At 42.4% G+C, this 26,956-nt stretch overlaps 1 protein-coding gene across 26 annotated transcripts in view; it reads left to right on the plus strand.

Annotated features, from left to right (window-relative positions):
* The first annotated feature begins 864 nt into the window (after positions 1-864).
* Positions 865-26,956, plus strand: part of SYT16 (synaptotagmin 16) — a 260,415-nt gene continuing 234,323 nt past the window's right edge. For 3 of the 26 annotated variants that reach the window (XM_070593180.1, XM_070593186.1, XM_070593190.1), the window contains exon 1: positions 1,278-1,416. Coding sequence is in view for 3 of the 26 variants with exons in the window: in XM_070593184.1 (XP_070449285.1) it covers positions 1,404-1,416 (13 nt within the window). In the remaining 23 variants the exon portion in view is untranslated. Of the gene's footprint in view, positions 1,008-1,277; positions 1,417-26,956 lie in introns of those variants that run through there. The other 23 variants (XM_070593184.1, XM_070593188.1, XM_070593191.1 and 20 more) reach the window with 15 other exon arrangements.

Raw genomic sequence — 26,956 nt, forward strand, 5'->3', positions numbered from 1 at the left:
TTGTTAACTAGAAGCGTGCTTCAGAGCCACCTGAGTCACACACACAGGGATTAAAAACAAACAACAAAAACCGGTGTCCCTAGGTCCCCCTGCAGATGGACTGGCTCTGGATGTGAAGCCCAATCAGAATATCCCGGTCTCCCACACATGTGCTCTGTGACTGGTCAGAAAGGACTCCTGTGTTGTTCTCTGGTTGTTTCCTGTGTCTGCCCAGCCAGATGGGAGCTGCTTCTGACGCTGCCTTACTCCAGGGTCTTCTCAGTGTCTAGCCAGGGCCCAGATGAGCCCTACTGGGATCCCTACTGACTGGGTTGAACGTGCATCCCCAAATGCATCAAATAGATCATATCTGTAGGAAGTAAATAGCCTGCCATATGCTTTAGGACACATCTTTGAGCCATTTGATTCTTTGCATAAGGGAGCTGGGGGGGGGTCTCATGTACCACCTCCTGACACACCAAGAGTCCATCAGGAACTGGTCTCTGGACTTCTGGAAGATGCATATAACTTTTACAGACAGCTTCACCTCAGAGCCCTCCTGAACCATGAATGGCCCGTGAGGGACAAAAACGGTCTTGCTCACTCATTCAGGCTGATCCACTTACTGGAAGTTCCACTCCTAGCCAGCTGTCAGGGCTGTGGTTTGGCCCAGGGCCATCTGTCAAACCTTGGCTCACCCAGTCGGCATCCAGTCAGTTGGCCATTTATTCAATCGTTCATTTATTCAGGCAGGCCCTCAGTCATGTAGTCATCCGCTCACCCACCCAACAGATGTTCACTGAGCGCCTACTATGTGCCAGACACTATTTTCACGTTGGAGACAAACCAGATGGTAACAGGAAGGGCACAGGACCCTTGGAACCTACCAGGGTGGTGTGAGCGGCTTTGCGGCCATGGAGGATTAACGTTGGGCTCCCGGCAGAGCATTGCCTCCCACTCTCAGCTCTTTGCCTGCTTTGTGCCTTCCAGCTGGGGTTGGGCACTGACTCTAGGCCCCCGAACTGCAGGTAGGGAGCTCGAGGCAGGGATGAAGTGGAAGCTGGAAAAGGTGACAGGAAAACGAGAATGTAACAGGGAGTATAGTGGGAAACGTAGCCTGGAGAGGGGACCCTGGCCAGGCGCCCCTGGCGTGGCCGGGAGCGTGTTTCCAAGTTCTGCATTTCTTGTTTTTGGGGGAGGAGCGGGAGAGGCCAGATGCCGGGGCAGGGGGGCGAGGGGCGGGGGGCGGCGGGCTGGCCTGCGCGGACGGGGGGCGGGCTGGAGGCGGCGGCGGGGCGCGCGGCGGGAGGGGCTGTGCGCGGGCGGCCCCCGAGCGCGCGGGGCCTGGCGAGGAGCGCGCGCCCGGCCGGGTTCGGCGCCGGGTACCCAGCCGCGGCGGCCGCCCAGCGGCCCCTAGCCGGACCATGGCGACCGACAGTAAGTGCGCTCCGCCGCCGAGGCCCCGGGCGGGAGGCCGCGGGGCCCGGGGGTGGGGCGTTCTCCTCTTTCCGACTCCCGCCTTTGTGCCGGGCTTGCAAGGCCAGCGGCCGGGATCCCCCTCGCCCTGGGCGGGCCTTAGACCCTCTGCCCATCACCCTTTGCTGCCTGGCAGGACTTGAGAGGCGCAGGTGGTCCTGATAGCCAGCCCGGGAGGATGTGGCAGGAGGGCGTGCGCCGCGCGCCGAGGTGGAGGGGACACTGCTATGCCGCGGGGCAGCGGGGCCTGTCATCGCAGCCCTTCGGGGGCAGTGCGTCCAGGCCCAGAGTCAACCTTTGGGAAGCCCTGCAGCCAAGGCGCCGCGAGTTTCGGCGCTGCGAGTTCAGGGTTCGCCTCCAGTTCTGGGTTGGATTTGCGCGCTTCCCTTCCGGGGATACGGGTGGCTTGACTGTCGGCTGCCCTGTGGCCCTACTTGGGCCGTGCTCCTGGGGGACAGCCGAGGGCCGGCCAGAGACCGCATCTGTCTCCACCGACAGTGAGTGAGATTAGCGCGTGGACGTGTCAGGTTAAAACTACGGAATAGAAGTGTTGGAAGGCGCTGGGTTGGCCTGCTCTTGGCATCTTGGCACCACTGCTTTGTTGGCGCGGTGGCTAAATGGAATCACGTCTATGAAAGCTGGTTAAGTTGGATGCATTGGAAGCTAGATACATATTAGTGAAGCCTCAAAGGGAGGTCAGAGTAAAAGCACCAGTCACACCTGCTGCATACCCAGCATGTAGCAGATGCTGTGTCCAAAGGCCGAGCACACGCCTTGCACCTGTTCGGGACTCGTTGAATGAATGAATGAATACTGGTTAGACATGCCCTTTGGTAGGCATTTTTGAGAATTGAGAAGGAGCAAAGGTGGGAAGATGAGGGTCAACATTCCTGCAATTATTTATTATTTTTCTTTTAAACAAACTATTATCCCAGTCAAGAACACAGCTTTGGTCTAGTGCAGAGAGCATGGGTTTTTGTGGCTAACAGACCTGTATTTTAAACCTGTGAAACTCACTTGCAGTGGGACCGTGGCAAGGATGCTTTGCTTCTTTATCTTTAAAGTCTTGCACAGCGATGGGCACACAGTTGGCCCTCAGTAAAGGGCAGTCTCCTCCCCCTCTGTCTTTGCCATCGTTTCATATGTGTGGAGATACCAACATGCTCTCCCCCTTTTTAAAGTAAATAAATGTAGATCAGATGTTTATAATAAAATCAGCTATTCTGAGCCAAGCTTCCCTTTTTTGCTGCTTATTTATAAAAAGTGTAGTCTGGCTTAATTTTTTTTTCCAGGAAAAGAAATTATGGATTTAAGCTTTTATTAAGAAAGTAAGACAACAAAGAGGAAGGTAATTAGATTTGGTCTTATTGTATTTCTTAAGAAAAACAAAGACTGAAGGGTTCAAAGTATCTCTAGGCAATTTTTGCATCACACAAATGCAGTGGGACTGTGTTCTCGTATTCCTTTTCTTATATTTTGGGTAAAGATGATACGTTTGGTATCCTAGAAACAAATGGGCCATGCTCTGTCCCAGTGTATTTAGATAAATGTTTGTTCCGTTTCCTTACATGGTATATTCAACTCTACTGAAGAATCAAACTTTATCCCATTGGTTTTGTTTGTTTATGGAAAAAATTGTGATATTCGACCAGCTTAGATCTTGAGCTGATTTTCAGGCACAGTCTTAATTATGTTCATTCTCAGCTGGCGTGGACCTGGAACTCCTTTCGGTTTACAGAATGTAGAGGATAATTAGTTCGTCTTTGTTCTTATTTAGAAGTAAAGTGAGAGACTTACTATGTGTCCCTACTATGGAAATGAAGAGAAAGGAAGTATTTTCAACCAGTGTCTTGAAGGATTTTTCCCCAGTCTTCACGGTGTCTGCAGCTTGAAGTCGCATGGTTCTCTTAGAGTTAGCGCTGAGGTGGCCCTGAAACTCAGGGGCCCGGGGCTCCTCCCGGACACAGAGTTCTTTGGTTAGCTCGCTTCTCAGCCTGCTGCATGTTAGAATTACCCCAAGAGCTTTAAAAAAATCCTCTGGCATCAGTATTTTGTTTTCAATGTAGTAAATCTCAGACGTTCATGTGTTTCAGAATCACCTGGAGAGCTTGTTGAAACCGGCTGCCGGGCCCCACCCCCGCGTCTCTGATTCAGTAAGGCTGGGGTGCAGCCCGAGAATTTACATTTCTGACAAGTTCCAGGTGACGTTGAAGCCACTGTGCTTCCTGTCCTCCTCACCTCTGCAGCTGAGGCAGTGCCAGGGGAGAGGCAGGTAGCAGAGTGACGATCACTTCTTTGGCGGTCCTGTCCTGTCACTGTGCAGCGAAGACACGGCCTCATTAAGATATATCAGCCCTGGGCACAGTGCTGCCTTAGGGCTGTAGCTGACTGCTTTCCCCATTTTTCTACCCGAGGAAATGTCGCTTGAGAGAAAAATTGGTTCTAAAGCGAGGGAAAATCTGAAGGTTCTATTCCAATCATTTCTGGAAGGAATCCAGAGGAACTTCTTTATGAATGTGGTATGTAAATGTGTATAAAATAAAGAGATATTTTAAAAATATTTGCCTGGCAACTTACAATGTTCACCAGAAAGAATGTAACAAATAGAAAATGTCCTTATGTCCTGACAGCATGCTGTCGAAGGGCAAATTCCAGAGGAATGGAGAATCCGAGAGCCTCAGCTGGGTTTTTACTGATTTATCATGAAATGATGAGGAATTTTGAGCTCCTCAAACTAAATTCCCCTTGGGCTGTTACCTTTTTTATTTGGATAACTCAGGTTTATAAGATCTTTAAAAGATCAAAAAAATGAGAAGGAATTGTAATAGAGAAAAGAGAAAAGTTTGTAGGAGAAAAAAAATACCCCTGTTCGCGTGAGTTGTCCCGGTTTGTCATAAGTGGTGGTACTTATTTGAACTGTTTCATGATGTCCTCAGTTACAAGTATTCCAGATAATTTTGTCTTTCCAGATCGTAGTGAAGTGTTTTTCTTTTTTTCTTCCATTTATGTCATTTGCTACATTATTAATGCTTCTCTTTCTGGCTCTTTTTGGTAGACATTACTTTAGTCTGTTTATAAGAATTTCTCAGGAATAGCCGGGCATGTTTGAGCAATGTGGGAAATATGTCTCTTTATCATCTTGGGCAGTTCTCGGGTGTATGGGTCTTTGGGGCTGTCGTTGATGAGCATTTGGCTTCGTAAGGGGCATATCTGGTTGCTCCTGGTTTCCCGGTTAATCTTGTGTCATTTTTCCCTGGTTCATCCACAGATGAATGTGGTTCGTAGCCCACAGGCAACCTCCACCAGTGGCCATTCCTTCCCTTCTCCTTACTGGTCAGCAAGCCGCAGTTTCCTCTCTCCCTGTCCTAACTACCCCATCAGCAACTTCCTCTCTGTGCTTGGTGCTCAGGATAGAGGCAGAGAGAGCAGGGGAGCGGAGCGTCCAGTGTCGGCCCTCAGCAGGTAAAGGTTAGGAACCTCTGCCAGTGGTTACTGGAGATGGTCAGGACTCAGGATGTTTAGGATTTAAAAGAAAATTGTTTGACTTTGAGTGAAAATGGACTCAAATTCTTGAGTAAAATTATTTCCAATCATAGTAATTACTAAAAAGCTTACAAATAAGGCCAACTAAAAAATATAGACAGAGTTAGAAAATTACTACGTTGCAACCATCACAGTAATAATTGACTCAAGCAAGAATCATCTATGGATTCTAAACTAGTGTGTGAAAACTTGAAGAAGAACAGAATATTTACATTCTTGGAGAATTTCCCCACAAGTTACTTATTAATCGCAAAGGGGAAAATGGTAATTTTACAGTGGAGAAATGTGGAGTGTACTACTTTAACCAAACAATCAAAGTTATTGTCACTAGTTATGGGCCAAACTGATATCCTGTGTTTCCTGATATGGAAGACTGAGAAGGACACAATGCCCCTTGTACTAAAAATGTATAACCTGGCTCTACTCAAGAGGGAATATCAGATGAGAGACGTTCCGCAAAAGTCAGTGTCGTGAAGATGGCGAAGGCACTGTTCCAGATTGAAGGAGACTAAAGGGACAAGTAAATGCAATGGGTGATTTTGGATCGGATCCTAAATCAGAAAAAAATGCTGCAAAGGACAATATTGTGATAATTGGTGAAATTTGAATATGGATTGATATTGGATAATAGCCTTGTATCAATATTAAATTCCCTAAATATGATATTTTTTCTTTTTTTTTTTTTGCTGAGGAAGATTAGCCCTGAGCTAACATCTGTGCCAATCTTCCTCCACTTTATATGTGGGTCACTGCCACAGCATGGCTGACGAGTGGTATAGATTCACACCTGGGATGTGAACCTGTGAACCTGGGCTGCCAAAACGGATCATGCTAAACTTAACCACTGTGCCACAGTACTGGCCCCTAAATATCATATTTTTATTGCAGTTTGAAAGAGAATGTCTTTCTCCTTTTTTTTTTTTTAATTTTTCCTTCTTCTCCCAAAAGTCCCCCAGTACATAGTTGTATATTTTAGTTGTGCATCCTTCTAGTTGTGGCATGCGGGATGCCGCCTCAGTATGGCTTGATGAGCAGTGCCAGGTCTGTGCCTAGGATCTGAACCAGTGAAACCCTGGGCCACTGAAGCAGAGCGTGTGAACTCAACCACTCAGCCACAGGTCCAGCCCCAAGAATGTCTGTCTTAGGGGAAACTGAAGTATTTAGGGGTAAGGGGACATGATGTCGGCAACTAAATCTCAAATGTTTTAGGAGAAAAATGTATGTGTATATGTGTGCTACACAAGAAAGAAAGATAATGTGGCAAATTTTAACATTTGGTGAATCTAGGATTTCTTTATACTATTCTTGAAACTCTTCCATAAATTTGAAAAAAAAAACCTTATAAATGACAGCACTGGGATGCCAATCTGTAATTCTAGGCATTGTGGTCTAATACTATTGAGTTTACTTTTTGAAAGAAATAATGTTGAAAAACTCTTAATTCTGGAATCTTAATTCTGGTTTGAGACAATAATATTAGCAAAACTTTCTATTATGAAAAATTTTGTGTACATACAAAAGAAGAGATAATGGTATAATGAACCCCGATGTACTCAGGTAACCCAGCTTTAGCAGTCATCAGCATTTTGCCAGTCTTACTGCATCTAAACTGTGCCCCCCCCCACAACTTTTTTTTGTGGGGTGTATTTTGGAAGCAAATCCAGGACAGCATGGTATGTTAATGGTGATGCTTTAGTGCGCCTCTCTGCACACTGTGTTGCTCCCAGAGCCCCCTGCTGCTGTTGCACTTAAGGAAGGTAACAAATGATGGCATAGACATAGATATTGTTAGTGTTATAGAATAGTAACCAGAGCTCTGAGAAATGCAGTGATTTGACATATATGGGTGGTGCACTTGTTTTCAGTTTGAAAAGCTGACTAAGCCTGGGTAATTATAAACGGTGTGCAAGAAAGAGTCTGAGAAGTTGCCTGTTCTTGTTTTGTTTTCCAAACTCCTCCTCCTGTTTTTTAAACCAAGAGTTGAATTCTTGAAGAAAACATAAAGATGGGTGTGGAGACAGTATTCTGGACTGACTGACTCGTTCGATGTTACCCTAATGAGACATTCTGAAAGTCAGAATGACTCCTTCATAGTATTTGAGTAGAATTCCGTAAGTTTTAATTTCAGCATGGCACCTTTGATGTGGTAAACCCAGTGAAGCTTTTTCTTGACCAAGCTGACTTTCTAGTGTTTTATTTTATTTTATTTTTGATGAGGTAACATTGGTTTATACCATTACGTAAATTTCAGGTATACATCATTATATTTTGATTTCTGTGTAGATTACATCATGTTCACCAACCAAAGACTAATTACCATCCATCCCTGTACACATGTGCCCTGACACCCCTTTTGCCCTCTTTCCTTCCCACTTCCCCCCTGGTAACCACCAATCTAATCTCTGTATCTATGTGTGTGTTTGTTTGTTATTTTTATCTTCTACTTATGAGTGAAATCGTATGATACTTGACTTTCTCCCTCTGACTTATTTTGCTTAGCATAATACCCTCAAGGTCCATCCATGTTGTCGCAGATGGTAAGATTTCATCTTTTTATATGGCTGAGTAGTATTCTATTGTGTATATATACCACATCTTCTTTATCCATTCATCCATTGTTGGGCCCTTAAGTTGTTTCCAAGTCTTGGCTATTGTGAATAATGCTGCAGTGAATATAGAGGTGCCTATATCTTTATGCATTTGTGTTTTCTTATTTTTGGGATAAATACCCAGCAGTGGAATAACTGGATTATATGGTAGTCCTATTCTTGATATTTTGAGGAATCCCATACTGTTTTCCGTAGTGGCTGCATCAGTTTACATTCCTACCAGCAGTGTGTGAGAGTTCCCTTTTCTCCACATCCTCTCCAACGCTTGTTATTTCTTGTTTTGTTAATTATAGCCATTCTGACAGGTGTGGGGTGATATCTCATTGTACTTTTGATTTGCATTTCCCTAATAATTAGTGATGTTGAACATCTTTTCATATTACCTGTTGGCCATCTATATAGCTTATTTGGAAAAATGTTCAGATCTTTTGCTCATTTTTAAATCAGGTTGTTTGTTTCTTTGTTGTTGAGATGTGTTCAATTCAATCCCTATCAAAGTCCCAATGATATTTTTCATAGAAATAGAACAAAGAATCCTAAAATTTATATGGAACAATGAAAGACCCCAAATAGCCAAAGGAATCCTGAGAAAAGAGAACAAAGCTGGAGGTGTCACACTCCCTGATTTCAAAATATGCTACAAAGCTATAGTAACCAAAACAGCACGTACTGGCACAAAAACAGACACACAGATCAGTGGAACAGAATCAAGGGCCCAGAAATAAATCCACACATCCATGGACAGCTAATGTTTGACACTGGAGCCAAGAACATACAGTGGAGAAAGGAAAGTCTCTTCAATAAATGGTCTTGGGAAAACTGGACAGCCACATGCAACAGTATAAAACTAGACCATTCCCTTACACCATGCACAAAAATCAACTCAAAATGGATTAAAGACTTGACGTAAGACTTGAAAGCATGAAACTTCTAGAAGAAAACATAGGCAGTACACTCTTTGGCATCAGTCTTAGAAGGATCTTTTGGAATACCATGTCTCACCAGGGAAGGGAAACAAAAGAAAAAATAAAAAGATGGGACTACCTCAGGCTAAAAAGCTTCTGCACAGTGAAGAAACCATCAACAAAATGAAAAGATAAGCTAACAATAAGGAGGAGATATTTGCAAACCACATGTCTGATAAGGGTTAATATCTGATGTTTTGTAATGGAAATGGGCCAGATCTCTTGTAAGGAATAATCCTCCTCCTCAGCATGGTAGATCTGCATGACATTTGTTCTTTCAGTCAGTAGGATATCCTTTAGTAATTAATTACTGTTATTTTAGCATTAGGGATTGATAAAACGATGCTCATTATGCCATTTAACAATGATTGTATGTTAAAATGATGGTAAAACTTAGTGACGGCTCTTTCTAATAAATTACGGAGGTTCTGAAGCCCATATTGCAGCATCTAGGCTGCCTTCAGCCAGTCCTCACCTGCTTCTCCACAGGGGCAGGTAGAGGACAACCTTTCAACCCTTAGCCACTACCATCCTGTCCTCAGACTTTTTAGAGGTGAACTAACTATAATGTCTTTCTTAACTTGCCCATTACCATAAAATCAATTGTTAGATTGTAGTGGTGATAATTACAATCATAATTATAGTTATGTATGTTATTTTTCTTTGTGGTCCTCTGTATTTGTTATTTACTGCCATAGAACAAATGACCACAAACTTAGTAGCTTAACCCAACACACATTTGTCACCTTACAGCTCTATAGGTCAGGAGTCTGGGAAGGGCTTCTGGGAGTCAGGAGTCTGCAAGGCTGCAACTAGGGTGTCTGCCAGGGTTCTCATCTGAAGGCCTGAGGCTTGACTGGGGAAGGATCCACTTCCAAGCTCACAGAGTGTCAGCAGGATTTGGACCCTTGTGGACTGACAGACTAAGGGCCTCGGCAGCCACCCTGAGTTCCTGAACACATGAACCTCCCCAATATGGCCACTTAACTTCATCAAAGCTGGCAAGGGAGAGGGTCTCCTAGCAAGATAGGTTTTTAAAATCTTATGTGATAGAATCGTGGACGTGACCTCTCGTCATCTTTGTCATATTTTATTGGTTGCAAGTGAGCAATAGATTCTGCCTAAACTCAAAGGGAAGGCGTTCTCAAGGGTGTGAGTAGTAGGACATGGGGACAGCTGGAGCCCATCTTAGAGTCTGTCTGCCATGCTCCCCATGCAACTTTTAGTGTCTACTTCAACTCGATCTTCGTTTGGAGTATCGCATTCCTCCTTAAAGCTTTAGCTAACATTGGGATGGTAAAGCCTGAAATAATAATTGCCTTGCTCAGAAAAGAAATTGTTCTGCTCCCTCCTACCAGAATGCTGTAGGAATGAGGGTGGTGGAAGGGGCAGGGAAGGGTAAGTTTTGGTCTTTGACCTGTTATTGGGAAGTCACATCTGAATAAGGTGCTGCTGGGAGGACTTTGGATAAGCAGAAGACTGAATGCTTTGTGAATGAATTTTATGAAAACTGTCACAAATTTTTAAAAATTGAAACACTCAAAAAGTCTCATTTTTGGAAAACTTAAAAAATAAAGGAAGTCAGGACAAAGCTATGAAATTAGGGTTGAAACTCAATGAAGGGCACAGAGTGAGAAAAATAAGGCGGGTGAGAACGGTGTTAAAGAGAAGCTGTTCTCTCACAGGGGCAAATGGATTTTATTAAGGTGCCTTCCAATGTCCAAAGCATTGTACCGGGAGAGGAGATTGTATAAAATTTTAAGGCTCTACGTTTGTATTGTATATTCTTATAAATGATTTTATTCATTTCAAACTATTATTTTTGACTTATTAAGAGGGTGACAGATACCTGGAAACTGCACAGTTCTGACTGCCTGATAATATTGTTCTGTGGGACAACAAACTGCTGGCTGAATTCTTGCCTTAAAATTATTGACTCATAGAGTTTAGAATATGAAACTGTTCTGAAGAGGTTTGCTTAATGGAAAATATTGATTTTCAGTGCAAACTCCTTTCTTATAAGTCTGAATACCTTGATCCTTTTGGTTGCTACTTATCACTTGAAAGCTATTCTACAGTGAAAGAGGTGCAATCAGTAATTAGCTATGTGTAATCCAGATAAGACTATCCGAGTCTTAATAAATTGAGTTGTATCCTGGAGACAAGCTTTTACATTTTTATCTGATAAAATCAGCTTATAGAAAATGAATAGACGGGAGAAGGCTGAAATTATTCTTTTAAAAGGGATTCTCTCCTCTGTTGTGGCCCGAATCACATGCCGTTTTCTCTTTGAAGTCTTGATCAACTCTCCAACAGACGCCATTATCCAAGAGATTCTCAGCAGAATCCGTCGTTCATTTTACCTATCCTCGTAAGTTTTTGGGGGCGGGGCTCTCTCTAGTCTGTTTGTTCCCTGAGGGCAAGATCTGCTTTTCGGTCTGTTTCCTCAGTTTTGTCATTCTCTTGAATAAGCATGGTGGCTTGTGTATAGTAGCCACTCAGATGTTTCCTAGATTCAGTCTGTTTCTCTCCTGTGAGGCTCCTGTTTTTCCTGGATCCCATCCTGTCCTCCAGCAGTTCTCAAATTGTGGACATAGGAACCCATGGGGTGGACGTCCCTAAGACTTTTAGAGGTCTGTGAGGTCAAAACTACTTTCAGAATAATACGAAAATTGTATTTGTCTTTTTATTCTCTTTTTCTTGCATGAACATGGAGTTTGCAGAGGGCACACGAGGATCGATGCTATCATCTCTCTGTGGCTAACAGAATGTTGTGCCAGTGTATTCTTCTGTTTTAAAAATTTCTGTTTTAGGGGCTGGCCCCGTGGCCGAGTGGTTAAGTTCGCGCGCTCCGCTGCAGGCGGCCCAGTGTTTCGTCGGTTCGAATCCTGGCGCGGACATGGCACTGCTCGTCAGACCATGCTGAGGCAGCGTCCCACATGCCACAACTAGAGGAACCCACAACGAAGAATACACAACTATCTACCGGGGGGCTTTGGGGAGAAAAAGGAAAAAATAAAATCTTTAAAAAAAAAAAATTCTGTTTTAATTGTGAACATTTTAAGTATTGATAGATAAAACTCACAAAAACTGAAGTTCTTCGGCTCCTTAAGTTTTCAGAGTGTAAAAGCGTCCGTAGACCAAAAAGTTGGAGAACCACTGTCTTGCTGTATGTTGGTTAGGCTGGAACAAGTCCTCCGTTAGGTTCTTGGAAAAGGAGGTATGATCTTTGGTTGTCCGCTCGCGCCTGAGAGCGGGGCGCTAAAATCGCTGTTTGTGGGGGCGGGGCTGTGGGCCGCTTTGCTTGTTCCACCATTCAGGAATGCATCTCACAGTGGACCCCGGCTCTTGGTATTTTTAGCTGTTTTCCCGGGGCTCAGTCATTTTCTTTACGAATGAGTACTCCAGTTTCCCGTCTATGCCGTCTCAGTGTGTAAGCACGCATGTGCATAAGCCCAGCTATCACTGTATTTGAGTCCAGAAGATAAAGAGGTCTGGCCGTCTTTCCCTTCATTATAGGGGTTCTTCCTGAATACTCTGTGTTCAGATAGAACTTCATCCTCGCCACAGGGATGCTGGCTTCCCAAACCCAGAGCGCCTCTGCTTTCGTTTCTCCAGGGATTAAACAGAGGTCCCCAGGACTTAGCGTCGCAGTCACCTGTGGCTGCTATAACATGATGCCACAGATCCGGTGGCTTAAACAACAGAAATTTACTTTCTCACAGTTCTGGAGGCTGAAAGTCCAAGATCAAGGAGCCAGCAGAGTGGTCTGTGGTGAGACTGCTCTGCCTGGCTTGCAGATGGCTGCCTTCTGACTGTGTCCTCACACTGTGGAGAGAGAGTTCTGGTGTCTCTTCTCCTTTTTATAAGGACTCCAGTCTTTTTGGATTAGTTCCCCACCCTTGTGACCTCATGTAACCTTAATTACCTCTTTAAAGGCCATATGTCCAGATACAGTCACCTTAGGGGTTAGGGCTTCAACCTGTGAATTTTGGGGGAACACAATTCAGTCCATAATAGGAAGGGAATACCCTGGCTTAAGAGTGGAGGTGGATCTGGTGGAAGATTAGTGCTCTACACGTCCTTCAACCAGTTCTCCTGTTTTCACTCATACTCCCACCTTCTGAGGTAACAGGTACCTACAGTTACAGAGCCATTCTGGGATTCCACAGCAACGCACTGGCTTGCTTATTGTGGCGTCTCTCCTATGTAGATGCCTTGCAGGTGGAGAAAGATGAGTGAAACTTAGTTTTTAGCTATCTCCTTCCAGTCTTCCAAAAATGTGTTGATGTTTTTCGTCTGCTATTATTTCTTCTTTGCTCTTTTTGTTTATGTTGGTTTTACCTTTTAAAAAAAATTCCCTTTCTCTAATTTGGATAAGATGCAGGAATGAAGATAATGCATATATTCAATGCATTTATATATTCAATCTGCCGTTTTTAACTGGACATGAGTTGTTGTAGATATTCTAATGTTAACCAAACTTGCATTGCTGGGACTAGACCTATTGGTCATGATATATTGTTTGTTTCTCTGTTGCTTCCTCTCTGCCTTCTTTTGGGTTATTTGTGTGTTTTTTAGTATTCCATTTTAATTTATTATTGCTCTATCTTGTTGTGTAGTTGTGTTTGCACTAGGAATTACAATGTACATGCTTAACTTTTCACAGGCTACTTAGAATCAATATTTTACCACTTCAATGGAAAATTGAAATCTTAGCCCCATATAACTCCCTACTGCCCACCCCCTGTATTTTTTAGTTATCGTGTAATATTCACATTCTGTTATGGACTGAATTATGTCCCCTCAAAATTCATATGTCGAAATTAACCCCTAGTAGCTCAGAATCTGACTATATTTGGAGACAGTGTCTTTAAAGGGTAATTAAGTTAAAATGAGGTCATTAGGATGGGCCCTAATCCAGTATGACTGGTGTCCTTATAAGATGAAATTTGGACACAGTGGGAAGACCATATGATGACACAGGGCGGAGATGATCATCTGTGAGCCAAGGGGAGAGGCCTCAGAAGGAACCAACCCTGCTGACACCTTGATCTCAGACTTCTAGACTCAGAATTGTGAGAAAATAAATTTTAATTGTTTAAACTACTCAGTCAGTGGTATTTTGTCATGGCAGCCCTAGCAAACTAACACACATACAATGGAAACCCCATCAGACAATGTTAACATTTTTCTTTCAAAAGTCAAACATATTTTAAAGAGCTTCAAAGGAGCATTGTCTACTATGTTTACCCAGATATTTACCATCTTTATTTCTCTTCTTCATTCCTGATGATCCACATTTCTCCCAGTATCATTTCCCTTCTCTCTAAAGAACTTCCCGTAGTAGCAATTCTTTTTAGACTGGGAATGCTGGCAACCATTTTCTGAGTGTTCTTTCACCTGAAAATGTCTTGATTTCTCTTCCATTCCTAAAGGATATTTTCACGGGATATAGACTTCTGACTTGACAGTCCTTTTATTTTAGCACTTGAAAAATGTACCACTTCCTTCTAGCCTCTATGATTTCAGATGAGAAGTCCACTGTCATTTGAACTGTTATTCCACTATAGATAATAATGCATTATTTCTCTCTGGTTTGTTTTCAAGATTTTTTATGGTCTTTAGTATTTGAAAATTTAATTATAGTCTGTGGGTGTGAATTTCTTTGGGTTTCCCCTGTTTGGGTTTACTCAGCTTCTTGAATCTCCAGATTTATGTGTTTCTCCAAATTTGGGATGTTTTCAGTCGTTATTTCTTCACGTAGTTTTTCAGTCCTGCATTCTTTCTCCTCTCCCTCAGGGGTTCTATAGATGTAAATGTTAGCTTTTTTGTTATTGTCCCACAGCTCCTCAAGTCTCTGTTCATTTTTTCTCCCCAAACTTTTCTCTTTTGTTCAGATTGGACAAATTCTGTTGATATATCTTCAAAGTCACTGATTCTTTCCTCTGTCATTGCCATTTTGCCACTGAGTCCTGCCAGTGAGTTTAAAAAATTTTTCAGTTATTGTATTTTTCAGTTCTAATATTTCAGTTTTGTTCTTTATAGCTTCAATATTTTTCTGAGACTTTTGATTTTTCAGTTCATTTCCAAAGAATTTATAATTTTTTGTTGGAGTATTTTAGTGCTAACTGCTTTAAAATCCTTGTCATAATTCCAACATTTGTGTCTGTTGATTTTCTTATCCTTATTTGAGTTGAGATTTTCCCTGTTCTTGGTATGATGAATAATTTTGGATTGTATCCTAGACATTTTGAGTATTACATAATGAGACTCTGGTTCTTATATTTAAATGTTATAATTTTGGAGGCCATCAACTTGCTTAAGTTCAAAACTTGTGCCCTTATCCACTTTTGTGGGCTGTGGTTTGAATGTCAGTTCAGTTTTCATAGCCTTGGCAGTGCTCTCCTGGTCTGCTCTGATTTATTACCCACAGGCTAATTTGAAACCTGGGTGCTATTTCTCACTGCAGTTCAGTTCTCAGAAGTTTCCTGTGTTAACTCAGATTGGTTTTATGCATGAATTATTTAGGAGTGTGCTCAGTTCTTCATACACAGATTTATAAGATTCCTTCATCCAGCTCCCTCTTCTCTATAATCTTCCCCCAACGCCCCCCAGTTGAGATGAGTTGGGGTGCTGCCTCTTTGCTCTCCCTCTCTTGGTACAGTGCATGATGGTCAAGTGTGCTGCTCTCGACAGTCTGTGTGGCCTCTGTGGTCTCCATGCCAGTGAAGAGAGAGAAGGGCACCACCTCCTTCCTGATGTTGACTCAGTGCAGAGCAGGGATGGTCAAGGGGGCTCCACCTTCCCTCTCTGCAGCCCCGGGGGAAGGAAGGCATGCTGCGTCTGCTTTGTTGGTGTAGGGCAGGGATGGCCAACATGGCTCCTCCCCTTGGTCTACATAACACCTCATGGGGAGGCAGGCATGTGGCTCTTTCATGGTGTTTGCCTAGAGTAGGCATGTTAGAAAAGGTTCTGTCCTCGAGCGCTTGTCCTCTTCCTAGTCCTTTGGCCAAAGAGGGCAGTTCTCAACTGGGGGTGATTTGTCCTCCTGGTAACATTTGACAGTGTCTGAAGACATTTTTTGCTGTCCCAACTGGGAGGTTGTTACTGGCCTCTGGTGGGTAGAGACCAGGGCTGCTGCTAAATATTCTACAGCACAGAGAACAGCCCCCTCTCTGTCCCAACACACAACAAAGAATTATCAGGCCTCAAACAACAATAGTGCCGAGGTTGAGAAACCCTGAGCTCCAAAGAGTGGACTTTTCTTGGAACTTTGTTTTTTTACATTTATTTCATCTTGTCTGCAAAGAGAAGTCCCCTCAACATTTTCATGTGTTATTGTTTTAGTCATTTGGCATCTATCATTGATGAGAAATATAATTTATAATTTATTTTTAGGTAAATTATGTTTCCTCTTTGGTTGATTTTGAGTTATTTTATTTTCAATTTAACCATTGTATGAATAGGTGTGGGTTTTCGAAAGAAAAGGTTTTTTTTTAATTGAATTCATAATAGTTTACATCAACGTGACGTTTCAGTTGTACATTATTTCTTGACTATCACCACATAGGTGCTCCCCTTCACCCGCTGTGTCCACCCACCCTTCTTCCCCTGGTAACCACTGAACTGTTTTCTTTGTCCATGTGTTTGTTCGTATTCCACATATGAGTGAAATCATCTGGTGTTTGTCTTTCTCAGTCTGTCTTATTTTGCTTAGCATGATTCCCTCCAGGTCCTTCCATGTTGTTGCAAATGGGATGATTTTGTCTTTTTCTCTGGCCGAGCAGTATTCTGTTGTATATATATACACCACATCTTCTTTATCCTGTCATCAGTCCACGGGCACTTGGATTGTGTGCATGTCTTGGCTATTGTGAATAGTGCTGCAATGAACATAGGGGTGCATATGTTACTTTGGATTGTTGATTACAAGTTGTTTGGGTAGATACCCAGTAGTGGGATAGCTGGGTTGTATGGTAGTTCTATTTTTAGTTTTTTGAGGAATCTCCATACTGTTTTCCATAGTGACTGCACCAGTTTGCATTCCCACCAGCAGTGTATGAGGGTTCCCTTCTCTCCACACCCTCTCCAGCCTTTGTTATTTTTAGTCTTAGTGATTATAGCCATTTTAACAGGTCTAAGGTGGTAGCTTAGTGTAGTTTTGATTTGCATTTCTCTGATGATTAGTGATATTGAACATCTTTTCATGTGTTTATTGGCCATGTGTATATCTTCTTTGGAAAAACGTCTGTTCATCTCCTCTGCCCAGTTTTTGATCGGGCTGTTTGCTTTTTGTTGTTCAGTTGTGTGAGTTCCTTATATATTATGGAGATTAACCCCTTGTCAGATATATGATTTGTAAATATTTTCTCCCAGTTGTCTCCTTGTTTTGATCCTAGTTTCTTTTGCCTTGCAGAAGCTCCTTAGTTCGGTGAACTCCCACTTGTTTGTTTAGTCTTTTGTTTCCCTTGTCTGAGAAGACGTGGTATTTGAAAAGATCCTTTTAAGTTCGATGTCAAAGAGTGTATTACCTATATTATCTTCCAGGAGTTTTATGGTTTCAGGACTTATCTTCAAGTCTTGGATCCATTTTGAGTTTGTTTTTGTGTATGGTGTGAGATAATGGTCTACTTTCATTCTTTTGCATGTGTCTGTCCAGATTTCCCAACGCCATTTATTGAAGCGACTATCTTTTCTCCATTGTATGTTCCTGGCACCTTTGTTGAAGATTAGCTGTTCATAGATGTATGATTTTATTTCTGGGCTTTCAGTTCTGTTCCATTGATCTGTGTGCCTCTTTTTGTACCAGTACCATGCCGTTTTGATCACTATGGCTTTGTAGTACATTTTGAAGTCAGAGATTGTGAGCTTCCCAAAGAATTTTTTTTTAAAGAGCAGTTTAAGGTTCACAACAAAATTGAAAGGAAGTCATAGAGATTTCCCATGTAACCCCTGCCCACATACATGCGTAGCCTTCCCCATTATCGACATTACTTAGCAGAATGGTGTGTTTGTTACCAAGGATGAACCTACATGGATACGTCATAATCATCTAGAGTCTATAGTTTACGTACCAATTCACTCTTGGTGTTGTGCTTTCTTTGGGTTTGGAGAAATTTATAACGACATATATCCATCATTATATCATACAGAGCATCTAATGTCCCCCAAATTCTCTGTGCTCTGCCTGTTTATCTCCCTCCACCCCAGCAACCTGTGGTCTTTTTACTGTCTCCATAGTTTTGCCCTCCCCAGAATGTCATATAGTCGGAATCGTACAGTATTCTTTTCAGATTGGCTTCATTCACTTAGTAATATGCATTTAAGTTTCCTCCCTGTCTTTTCATAGCTTGATAGCTCATTTCTTTTTAGCGCTGAATAACATTCCATTGTCTAGATGTATCACAATTTATTTATCCATTGACCTACTGAAGGACAGTTGGTTGCTTCCAAGTTTTGGCAATTATGAATGAAGCTGCTGTAAACATTTGTGTGCAGGCTTTGTATGGACATAAGTTTTAAACTCATTTGAGTAAATATCAAGGAGTGCAATTGCTGGATTGTATGGTAGGAGTATGTTTAGTTTTGTAAGAAACGGCCAAACTGTCTTCCAGAGTGGCTGTACCATTTTACATTCCCACCAGCAATGTGTGAGAGTTCCTGCTGCTCCACATCTTTGCCAGTAATTGATGTTGTCAGTGTTCCATTTTGGCTCTTCTAATAGATGTGTAGTGGTATCTCACTGTTTTACTTTGCATTTCCCTGATAACATCTGTTGTGGAGCCTCTTTTCATATGTTTATTTGCTATCTGATTATCTTCTTTGATGAGGTATCTGTTAAGGTCTTTTGTCCATCTTTAATCAGGTGGTTTGTTTTCTTATTGTTCAGTTTTAAGAGTTCTTCGTATGTTTTGGATAGTAGTCCTTTATTAAATGTGTTTCTTGCAAATATTTTCTCCTAGTCTGTGGCTTGTCTTCTCATTCTCTTGCACTTGTCTTTCACAGAGCAGACATTTTTAATTTCAATGTTCAGATTATCGGTTCTTTCACAGATTCATGTCTTTGACGTTGTATCTAAAAAGGCATGACCATACCCAGTCATCCAAGTTTTCCCTATGTTATCTTCTAGAAGTTTTATAGTTTTGCGTTTTACTTTTAGGTGTATGATCCATTTTGAGTTAATTTTTGTGAAGGGTATAAGGTCTGTCTAGATTCATTTTTTTTTTTTTTTTGCCTATGGATGTCCAGTTGTTCCAGCACCATTTGTTGAACAGAGACTATCTTTGCCCCATTGTATTGCCTTTCTTCTTTTGTCAAAAATCATTTGACTCTATGGGGGTCTATTTCTGGGCTCTCTATTCTGTTCCATTGATCTCTTTGTCTATTCTTTCACCAGTGCTGCGCTTTCTTGATTACTGTAGCTTTATGGTAAGTCTTGAAGTCCAGTAGTGTCGGTCCTCCAATTTTGTTCTCCTCCTTCAGTATTGTGTTGGCTGTTCTGGGTCTTTGCCTCTCCATACAAACTTTAGAGTCAGTTTGTCAATATCCACAAAATGACTTGCTGAAATTTTCATTGGTATTCCATTGAGTCTATAGATCAAGCTGGGAAGACTTGCCATCTTGACAGTATTGAGTCTTATCCATGACCATGGAATCGCTCTCCATTTATTTAGTTCCTTGATTTTGTTCATCAGAGTTTTGTAGTTTTCCTCACATGTAACTGGTACATATTTTGTTAGATTTTATATGTAAGTATTTTGTTTATTTGGGTGATTTGTTTTTATTTATCTTGTCGAAGACATTTCAATCTTAATTCTCACCTCTCTAATTTGGGACAGTTCTTAGTCATTATCTCTCTGAGTATTACCTCTCCCCCAGTCCCTGTCTTCATTCCTGCTGAAACCTTTTTAGACTGACATATGTTGAAGTTTTTCTTTCTGTGTTTCATATCCACTCATTCAGTCATATTCATATTTCTTTCTTTCTCTCCCTCTCCCAAATTTCTTCAGAGTTGTTCTCCACTTCAGCAGTTCTTTTTTAAATCAGGTCTACCTGTATTTAACCTATCTAGTGTTTTTCATTCCAGTGACAATAGTTTTCATTTATAAAATTCTTTTTTGGTTACTAAAAAAAAAGTCTGTCTTTTTTCTGTAGTACCTTATTCCTTCAATATAGTTTCTAAATTATTTTAAAACATTGTTTTCTAGTCTATTAGATTCCTCTATTGTTCCCACTTCTTGAAGTGTCAATTTTGATGACTGCTGATTCTCCTTTGTGATGATTCATTTCCTCACGTGGTCTGTGACATTTCATTTTGCTAGTTCATCTTCAGTGAGAATTTCCAATAAGCCCTGAGCTGTGAAACAGTCCCTAAGGACGGAGATTTTTATGTTGTGTTTACTGGATCCCTGGGGATTTTAATGGTCCTGGATCACTGTTTATATTAACCATTCATCTGGGGTTCTTAAACCACGCGTGGAGAAAAAATTTTGACCCCCTCACCTTGTGTAAGTTTAGGATTTCTGTTTCTCATGGGCGATTTTTTTTTTTACCTCAAGGTCCAGGGCACTCAGCACTGTCTTTGCTCCTTCTCTGGGCTAGTGAGTGGGCTTCGTATGGTCTTATTTTTCACTTGCGAGAGTGTTCTTTAAGGCGCCGGCTTTCCCTCTGGCAGAGAGTTGTGGATGGCGCTTTAGCGCCTCTTCTTTGTGGGCCCATCGCCCCTAAATCTGAGACTAAAGCCCCGGTGAATGCTGAGGCTCTCGCTTTGATTTTTTTTGATTTCGGAATCTGGGGAATATTTGTCTTTTGGAGCTCACGTATGTAATTACATTTAGTTCACTGGTTATATTTTATCCAGAATTTCCATGTGCTTGTAGTGGCATGGGCACGTCCATATCAGCTCTCTATGGCACATGGCCAGAGTTCTGAATTCACATGCGATGTAGATCAGCCATCCACACATCCAGTTGTATTGGCATTTACATACTACTTGGTGCCCTGCTTTTTCTCTTTTGAAATTGTTTATTAAACTCATTACATTATTGAAATTATCTAATCTGAAAAAGCTGTATGATGTTTGCTGTGTTAATAATATATGATGGCATATAGCCTAGCACCTCCATAAAACTAGGCGTGGGTTTGATATTGTCTTTCTGTTTTCAAAGCACTTGTTCCAGTTTCATTAAGGCCTTGTAGAACCCTACCTTTTATAAATCCTGATTTTTATCCCCATTTAGCAGATGAAGATATTGAGATTAAGATTATTTGCTATGACAAAAGATTTTCAATGAAGGAGGCAGTGTGTTGATTTATAATCTTCACAGATCTTAAAAATCAGTTAATACCCTGGTACTTTGTGTAGCGCTAGGTAGTACAGTAACACAGGGCACACTGACCTGCCTTTTCCCTAAATAGTACATTGTGAATGTTGTCTCATGAAGGTTATTCTTTTATGACTTATCAGTCACCTTTTCATGGACAGTTAGTGTTTTTAAAAAAAATAATTAGAGAAATACTGCCACGAATATAATTGAATTTATCTTTTTTACGCTGTCTTATTTACTTTTAGGTGTGGAACTGCTGAGTCAACGGATATACTCATTTGATATTTTCATGTTGCCAAATTTCCCTTCAGAAAGATTGTGATAATTTGTACTTCAGCAGCAGTGCATTGATAACAAAATCTGACAACTTTTCTACAAAAATAAATTTCAAACTCTAGATAATCTAATAAAAATTTCTCTCTCTGGCTCACAGACATGTGTCGTATCTCTCTCAAAGGATCATATGCCCCAGGTTAGTAAGACCTACTTTTTTGGGTGAAGAACAGTGGTTTACAAAGTGTGGTCACTGGACCAGCAGTATTAGCATCACCTGGAACTTGCTAGAAACATAAATTATCATCTTCCCCAGACCTACTATTTGAGAAAGTCAGCACTCTGCTTTAATCCCCCCTCCAGGGGATCCTGATGCACACGCCAAGTTTGAGGACCGATAGCCTAGAAGCAGCTTGTCCTTGTGTAACTCAGAGGTCAGCTCAAGTTCTTTACTCCCATATCCGTCTTCATAGAAACCATAGACATCCAATTCCTGGAGCTTGATTGATCATAGTCTCTTCCAGCTCTTTGTTCCGGCTTTTAAGGGTCTCTTAATCACTGTAGTTTTACTGTTGATGGCTGCTCTTGTGTCTATGGCACTGACCCAGATGAGGAACTGAAACCATTTTTATTAATTTACACAAACATGTACAATCCATTCACTTGAAAGACATTCGAATATATAGAAGACTGCCGATTGATGGTTTAGAGCAATGGAAGAAGTTTATATTTTAGTAACACAAACGGCTTAAAATTGAATGTTAGACACGCCTATTCTAAAATCCTTCAGCCATTCTCCATCCTCTCCTGATCCTCTCATCCTCTCTTCCTCGCACCAATTATCTTTTTTCTATAGAGAAGCAATTCCATTTGTTTCCTTGTCTTCTGTAATAACGAGGGTTTTCATTGCAGATGATAGAACCCACTCAACTACTTTAGGAAAAAGGGGATTTAACCATAGAGCACATGGCCACTAACAGAATTCTGTGATGGTGCCAGGAAATAAGCTTGTTAGCCACTCAGTCATAGGTAACATAGGCTCCATTTATTTATGTCTGACCTTATTTCTTTCATTAGGATTTTCTGAATTTCTTTGAATAAATTTTCTTGTAGCTTCAAATTAATATCCAATTAGGTGTTTATTTTCTCTCATGAATTCTGGCAATTTTCTGGCTGCTGTCTGTAGATTTCCCGGTCTGCCCTGCAGCAGGGTGCTAACCATGCTGACTGGGAGTGGGGGAGGTGGTTTGAAGACAGTGGGGTCATGAGAATTGAAGGCCACCTCCCATTCCTGAGGCAGTGGGCCTGCCTGTGATGAAATGTTTGACACTGAGCTTGTCTTTCCTTTCTTTCTCTTTGGAGGCTCTTTCTGGGCCTTAAGATTGAGAGGGTTCCAAATCAGACCTCTGTTCAGTGTTAACTTTGCACTGGCGACTGGGGCCAGGCCTCGTCACAGGTATCGATCCTCCACTGAGCGTGGGAGGCTGGTCCTTGAACTGAGGGCTCAATATCTGAAAGCTGTTCAGCCCTCACTAAGGCTCTTGGACGGCCTGTCCCTATAAAACAGGGATGTTAATAATATGGGGATCAATTCCTCAGCAGAGAAGTCCTCAAGGAACAGACTTCCCAACTATCCTATGTCAACTGTCTGCTGGATTCTCTCAGACTCCGGGTTTCAGAACTGTTCTGTGTGGACAATGCACTTCTGGTGTGCAGAGTCACTCTGCCACCTTGTGGCCATGCTTGAGAACTGTACTTCCCAGATGTCAGCTTCCTTCCTAGTTGTAAGCTTCCTTCCTAGGTCCTAGTGTCCTGCAAAGCTGAAATTGGTTGCGCTGGAATGTTTCTGCCTTTGGCTTTGCGAACCAATGTGATGTGGAGAGACATATGACAGCACATACCAGGAGAAGACTTTCCAATAGTTTTAAACAGATATAAATGTGCAAGAAATTTCATTGCCTGTGTAATAGCAGCTTGGCATATTAGATAACATATGTTCAAAGTAAGAATGGGCCAATGTTATGTCCCAAAGCTCTTTCAGGGATGCTCTGAAGGATCTTTTGATTGTCTAATTTTCTCAGGGATTTTAATGAGCATTGGGCTGTAGATATTAATTTTAGATCACAGTATTATTTTAGGTCACATTGCTTTATTTCTCTAAATCACATTGAATGAGTTGCGTGGCTGGAGGGAAAATTCAATCTCAGTCATTATTGAGGCAACTTCACCCACTCCATGGGATCATACAAGAATCCCAGGCTAATGCAGTATCACAGATTTAGGGTGGGGCCCAGTGTGCCGTCCACCAATGGCTCCGTCATGACAGTTACAGCCTGCTACGCTGCAGCTGAAGAAGGGAACAGCATGTAGGCAGAGTCAGATGACCCTCCCAGCTGCTCGCACCACTGAGCGCTCTGGGAGGCAATGCACAGTGCCCATCCACTGTGGGCTTTCTGGAGTAGCTCCCCTCCCCATCCAGGCCCGGTGGGAATGGGGTCTGCGTTTCTGACAGAGTACAATCCCTCAAACTCCTTCCTTTCCTGGTCTTGAGGATATCCATGCCCCTTCCCTTTTGGCACAGGCTCTCTTCCACAAACCAAGGTCTGGATGGGAACTTTTGTGGATACCTTGCAACTTCCATTTATAACTCTGCCATACACAAACCGTTAAAAATCTTGTGTGATTCTGGCCAAGGAGTCCAGAACTCCAAACATACGGTTGTCTGCCTTCTTGGGAGGCAGAAAGAAAATGCTGATAGCAGCAATAGCAGCAAGAAAAAAGCACAGATTAACATCTCAGTGACTCATCCTGCTCTGTTGTGTTTGGTATAGGCAACAGGCCTGAGGCAAAGTCTTCTCTTTATTGGGTCAGCCCTACCAGTTGAACATGTGTTTGTTTCTTGAGTTTCTACCATAGACTAAGCACTGTACTGGATTCTCTCCATATGAAGATGACCTCACAGTCACAGTTACATAATGGAAACGGGTACTAAGCACTAGGAGAGAAGTCCATTCTGAGTTATGTGGAAGGGCTGAAGGAAGTAAAAATAATTCCACTTGATGGGGCAGGAAGAGTTATCCACAGGAGATGGCATTTGAGCCGGGCCTGGAAGTTCCAGAAAGCATCTGCCTGGTGGGAAAGAAGTGAGGCACAGCGCATTCGAGGCGGCGGGAACTGCTTGAGCACGATTCTAGAGTCCCGAAAGTGGAAAGTGCAGAGTTGATGGGGGCGTGCTTTGTGGCTCGGTGTGGTGCGCAGGTAGGAATTCTTTGGGGGAGTGAGCACGAGTGAGCTGGACTGGAGCCTAATCCAGTAACTGAATGCAATGGGTTTGCCCCTTGGTGAGTGCAGAGCCAATAAGCGCACCAGGGAGATGGGAGGGTGAAACAAGGTTTATTACTTGCAGCCAGTAAGGAGAACCCTGGAAGGATCCCCAGGCAGTGTCTCTCCAAACAGAGGTTTGAAGCGTCCTTTTATTGTTAAATCAAAGAACAGTTCATGAATATTCAGTTAAAGGAGAGGTGGGAAATTGGGGTTTATTGTCTAACAGCGTGCATGTTGGAAGGAAGGGCAGACAGAAATGCCTCAGGACAGCGATTTTAGCTTTATAATGAGATTATTATGAGCAGGGCTCACTCTCAGTCACCCAGAAGGTGAGCTGGGCAGCTCAGGTGGGTTTAAACGGGTTCCTCAACGGTGGTCTCATCTGAAAAACAACTCAGAGGAGTGTTAGCATTGTGACAGGAAGCAGCAGCTTCCCTCCGCAGGCCTTGGCGCTCAGCCTGGCATGAGTCTCAGCCTAACTTACTAACAATCCCAGGACTTCATTTACTATACTAAGAAAATTTTCATTTATCTTTTGGGTCAGCAAGTCACAGCCCGTTTGCTGTTGCATTAGATTCCCGTGGGCTTACGTAGGGAAATGTGCCATTCCCTCAGGGCTCAATGTACTTCTACCTCTTTCTCTCTGTTCAAGAAACTGTCTTTAACCTGGAAGGGAGCATCGTGGAGCATAGATGGAAGAGGGGAGTGGGGTAGAATGGGGAGGAGGAAAGGAGGAGGGAGAGAGGAGTTAGCAGGTGTTGGACCAGCCAAACAAGAGGTGTTCAGGGGCTGAGTTCAGGCGATGCATGGGGAACATGTGGATGGAGGAGACAGTTTGGAGGTAGAATCCAAGGCTTATAGATCTCAGATTAGATATAGGGATGAAGGAGAAATAAAAAATTATAGAGTTTTCAAGATTAGACAGCTGCTTGTATGAAAATCTCATTGAAACAGGAGGTAAGAGAAGATGCACATTTGGAGGTCAAGATAATGAGTTGTTTGGGGGCACATTTAAGATGCATGTGGGACTTCTGGATAGAGAAGCAAGGTAGTGATAGGCTTCAGGTCAGGCCACCCCAAAATAGGCCATTTTGGCATATTAATTATTTGGAATTAAAGTTACTTAAGAAACAGCCAGTGCAAGAAGGACACTCTGACCTTCCTTTGTCACCCTGAAAGCAGAAAATAAATCTCCCCTGTGAAAGACATTCTCCCTGTACCATCCTTATCACCAGAGATAGGGCATTCAGGGCTGAGAAGTCTGTCTAAACAAATCTTGTTACTTTACTCATTTACTACCCCATGCCCAAACCCCTTTTGTCTTGTTAAGTCTTCACAAATTTATTGCTTCTTTGTCTAAAAGGTATAGAAGCTGCCTGGTTTGGTCACTTCTTTGAGTCTCATCTTTCTATGAGCTCCTGTTCTTACAAAATTAAATTTGATTTTCTGCTGTTAATGTGTTTTATGTCAATATAATTATTAATCCAGCCAAAGACTCTAGAAGGGAAGAAGGGAAACATTTCCCTCCCCTACAATAGGTTATTGGAAATATGAGTCTAAAGCTTGAGCAAGAGTTGATGGTTTTAGATTTGGGAGCCCTCACTGAATAAAGCCACAGAGGTGAGTAAGTTCACTCAGGGAGAGCGGGTAGAACAACAAAAAGAGGTAAGGCCAAAGCTTAAGGGGGACAAATGTTTGTGAGTAGGCAGGTAGCTAGAACATCACAAAGTAGACCAGGAAAGAGTAGCCAGGATTAGGAGTGCAGCCCAGGGAGAGTGTGCTCATAGAAGGCAAAGGTGGGCAATTTTAATGTCACAAAGCTGAGAGATCAAACAGGGTAAGGAGTGAGCAAAGCTCTTCAAAACGGCCGTGACAGATTGGCTGGTGGCTTGTGAGTTAGTTTTAGCTGAGTGGTATAAAGGGAGCAGAAGCAGCTGGATCAGAGTAGTTAAGGCATAAAGGGAGATAAAGAGGTAGAGCCAGTGAATACAGGCTGTTGGGTCACGAAATTTGTAGAAGGTTAGGAGATGAGAAGCCCACTTAGCGTTCCAAAAAAGACTTGAGACGGAAAGATTTGAGTATATTTATAGGTTTGGGAGGAAAAGCCAATGGAGGAGGAGAAATCGAAGATGTGAAAAATATATAATTAATAGAATAGTCACCTTAGTGAGAGGAAGGCAGTGGGATTAGGTTAGCCCTGTGGTCCTCTGTCATTTGGAACCATTTTGGGGACTAGGGACCAAAGTGACTTGAGAATCTACTGAAATGGGGTAGAAATCCTCTGGGATCTCCCTAGGTTGAATGATAGCCAGTATAGGAAGTAACCAAAGATCTCCTAGGCTTATCTGGAGATAGCAATTTGGTGTTCCAGGACTATCCAGGATCCTTTTGGAGGAAGCCATATGTAATTCAAGTTAAAAAAAATATCAGAGGGGCTGGTCCCATAGGGTAGCAGTTA

This window comes from Equus przewalskii, chromosome 25, assembly GCF_037783145.1.
Source record: "Equus przewalskii isolate Varuska chromosome 25, EquPr2, whole genome shotgun sequence".
NCBI classification, from domain to species: Eukaryota; Metazoa; Chordata; class Mammalia; order Perissodactyla; family Equidae; genus Equus; species Equus przewalskii.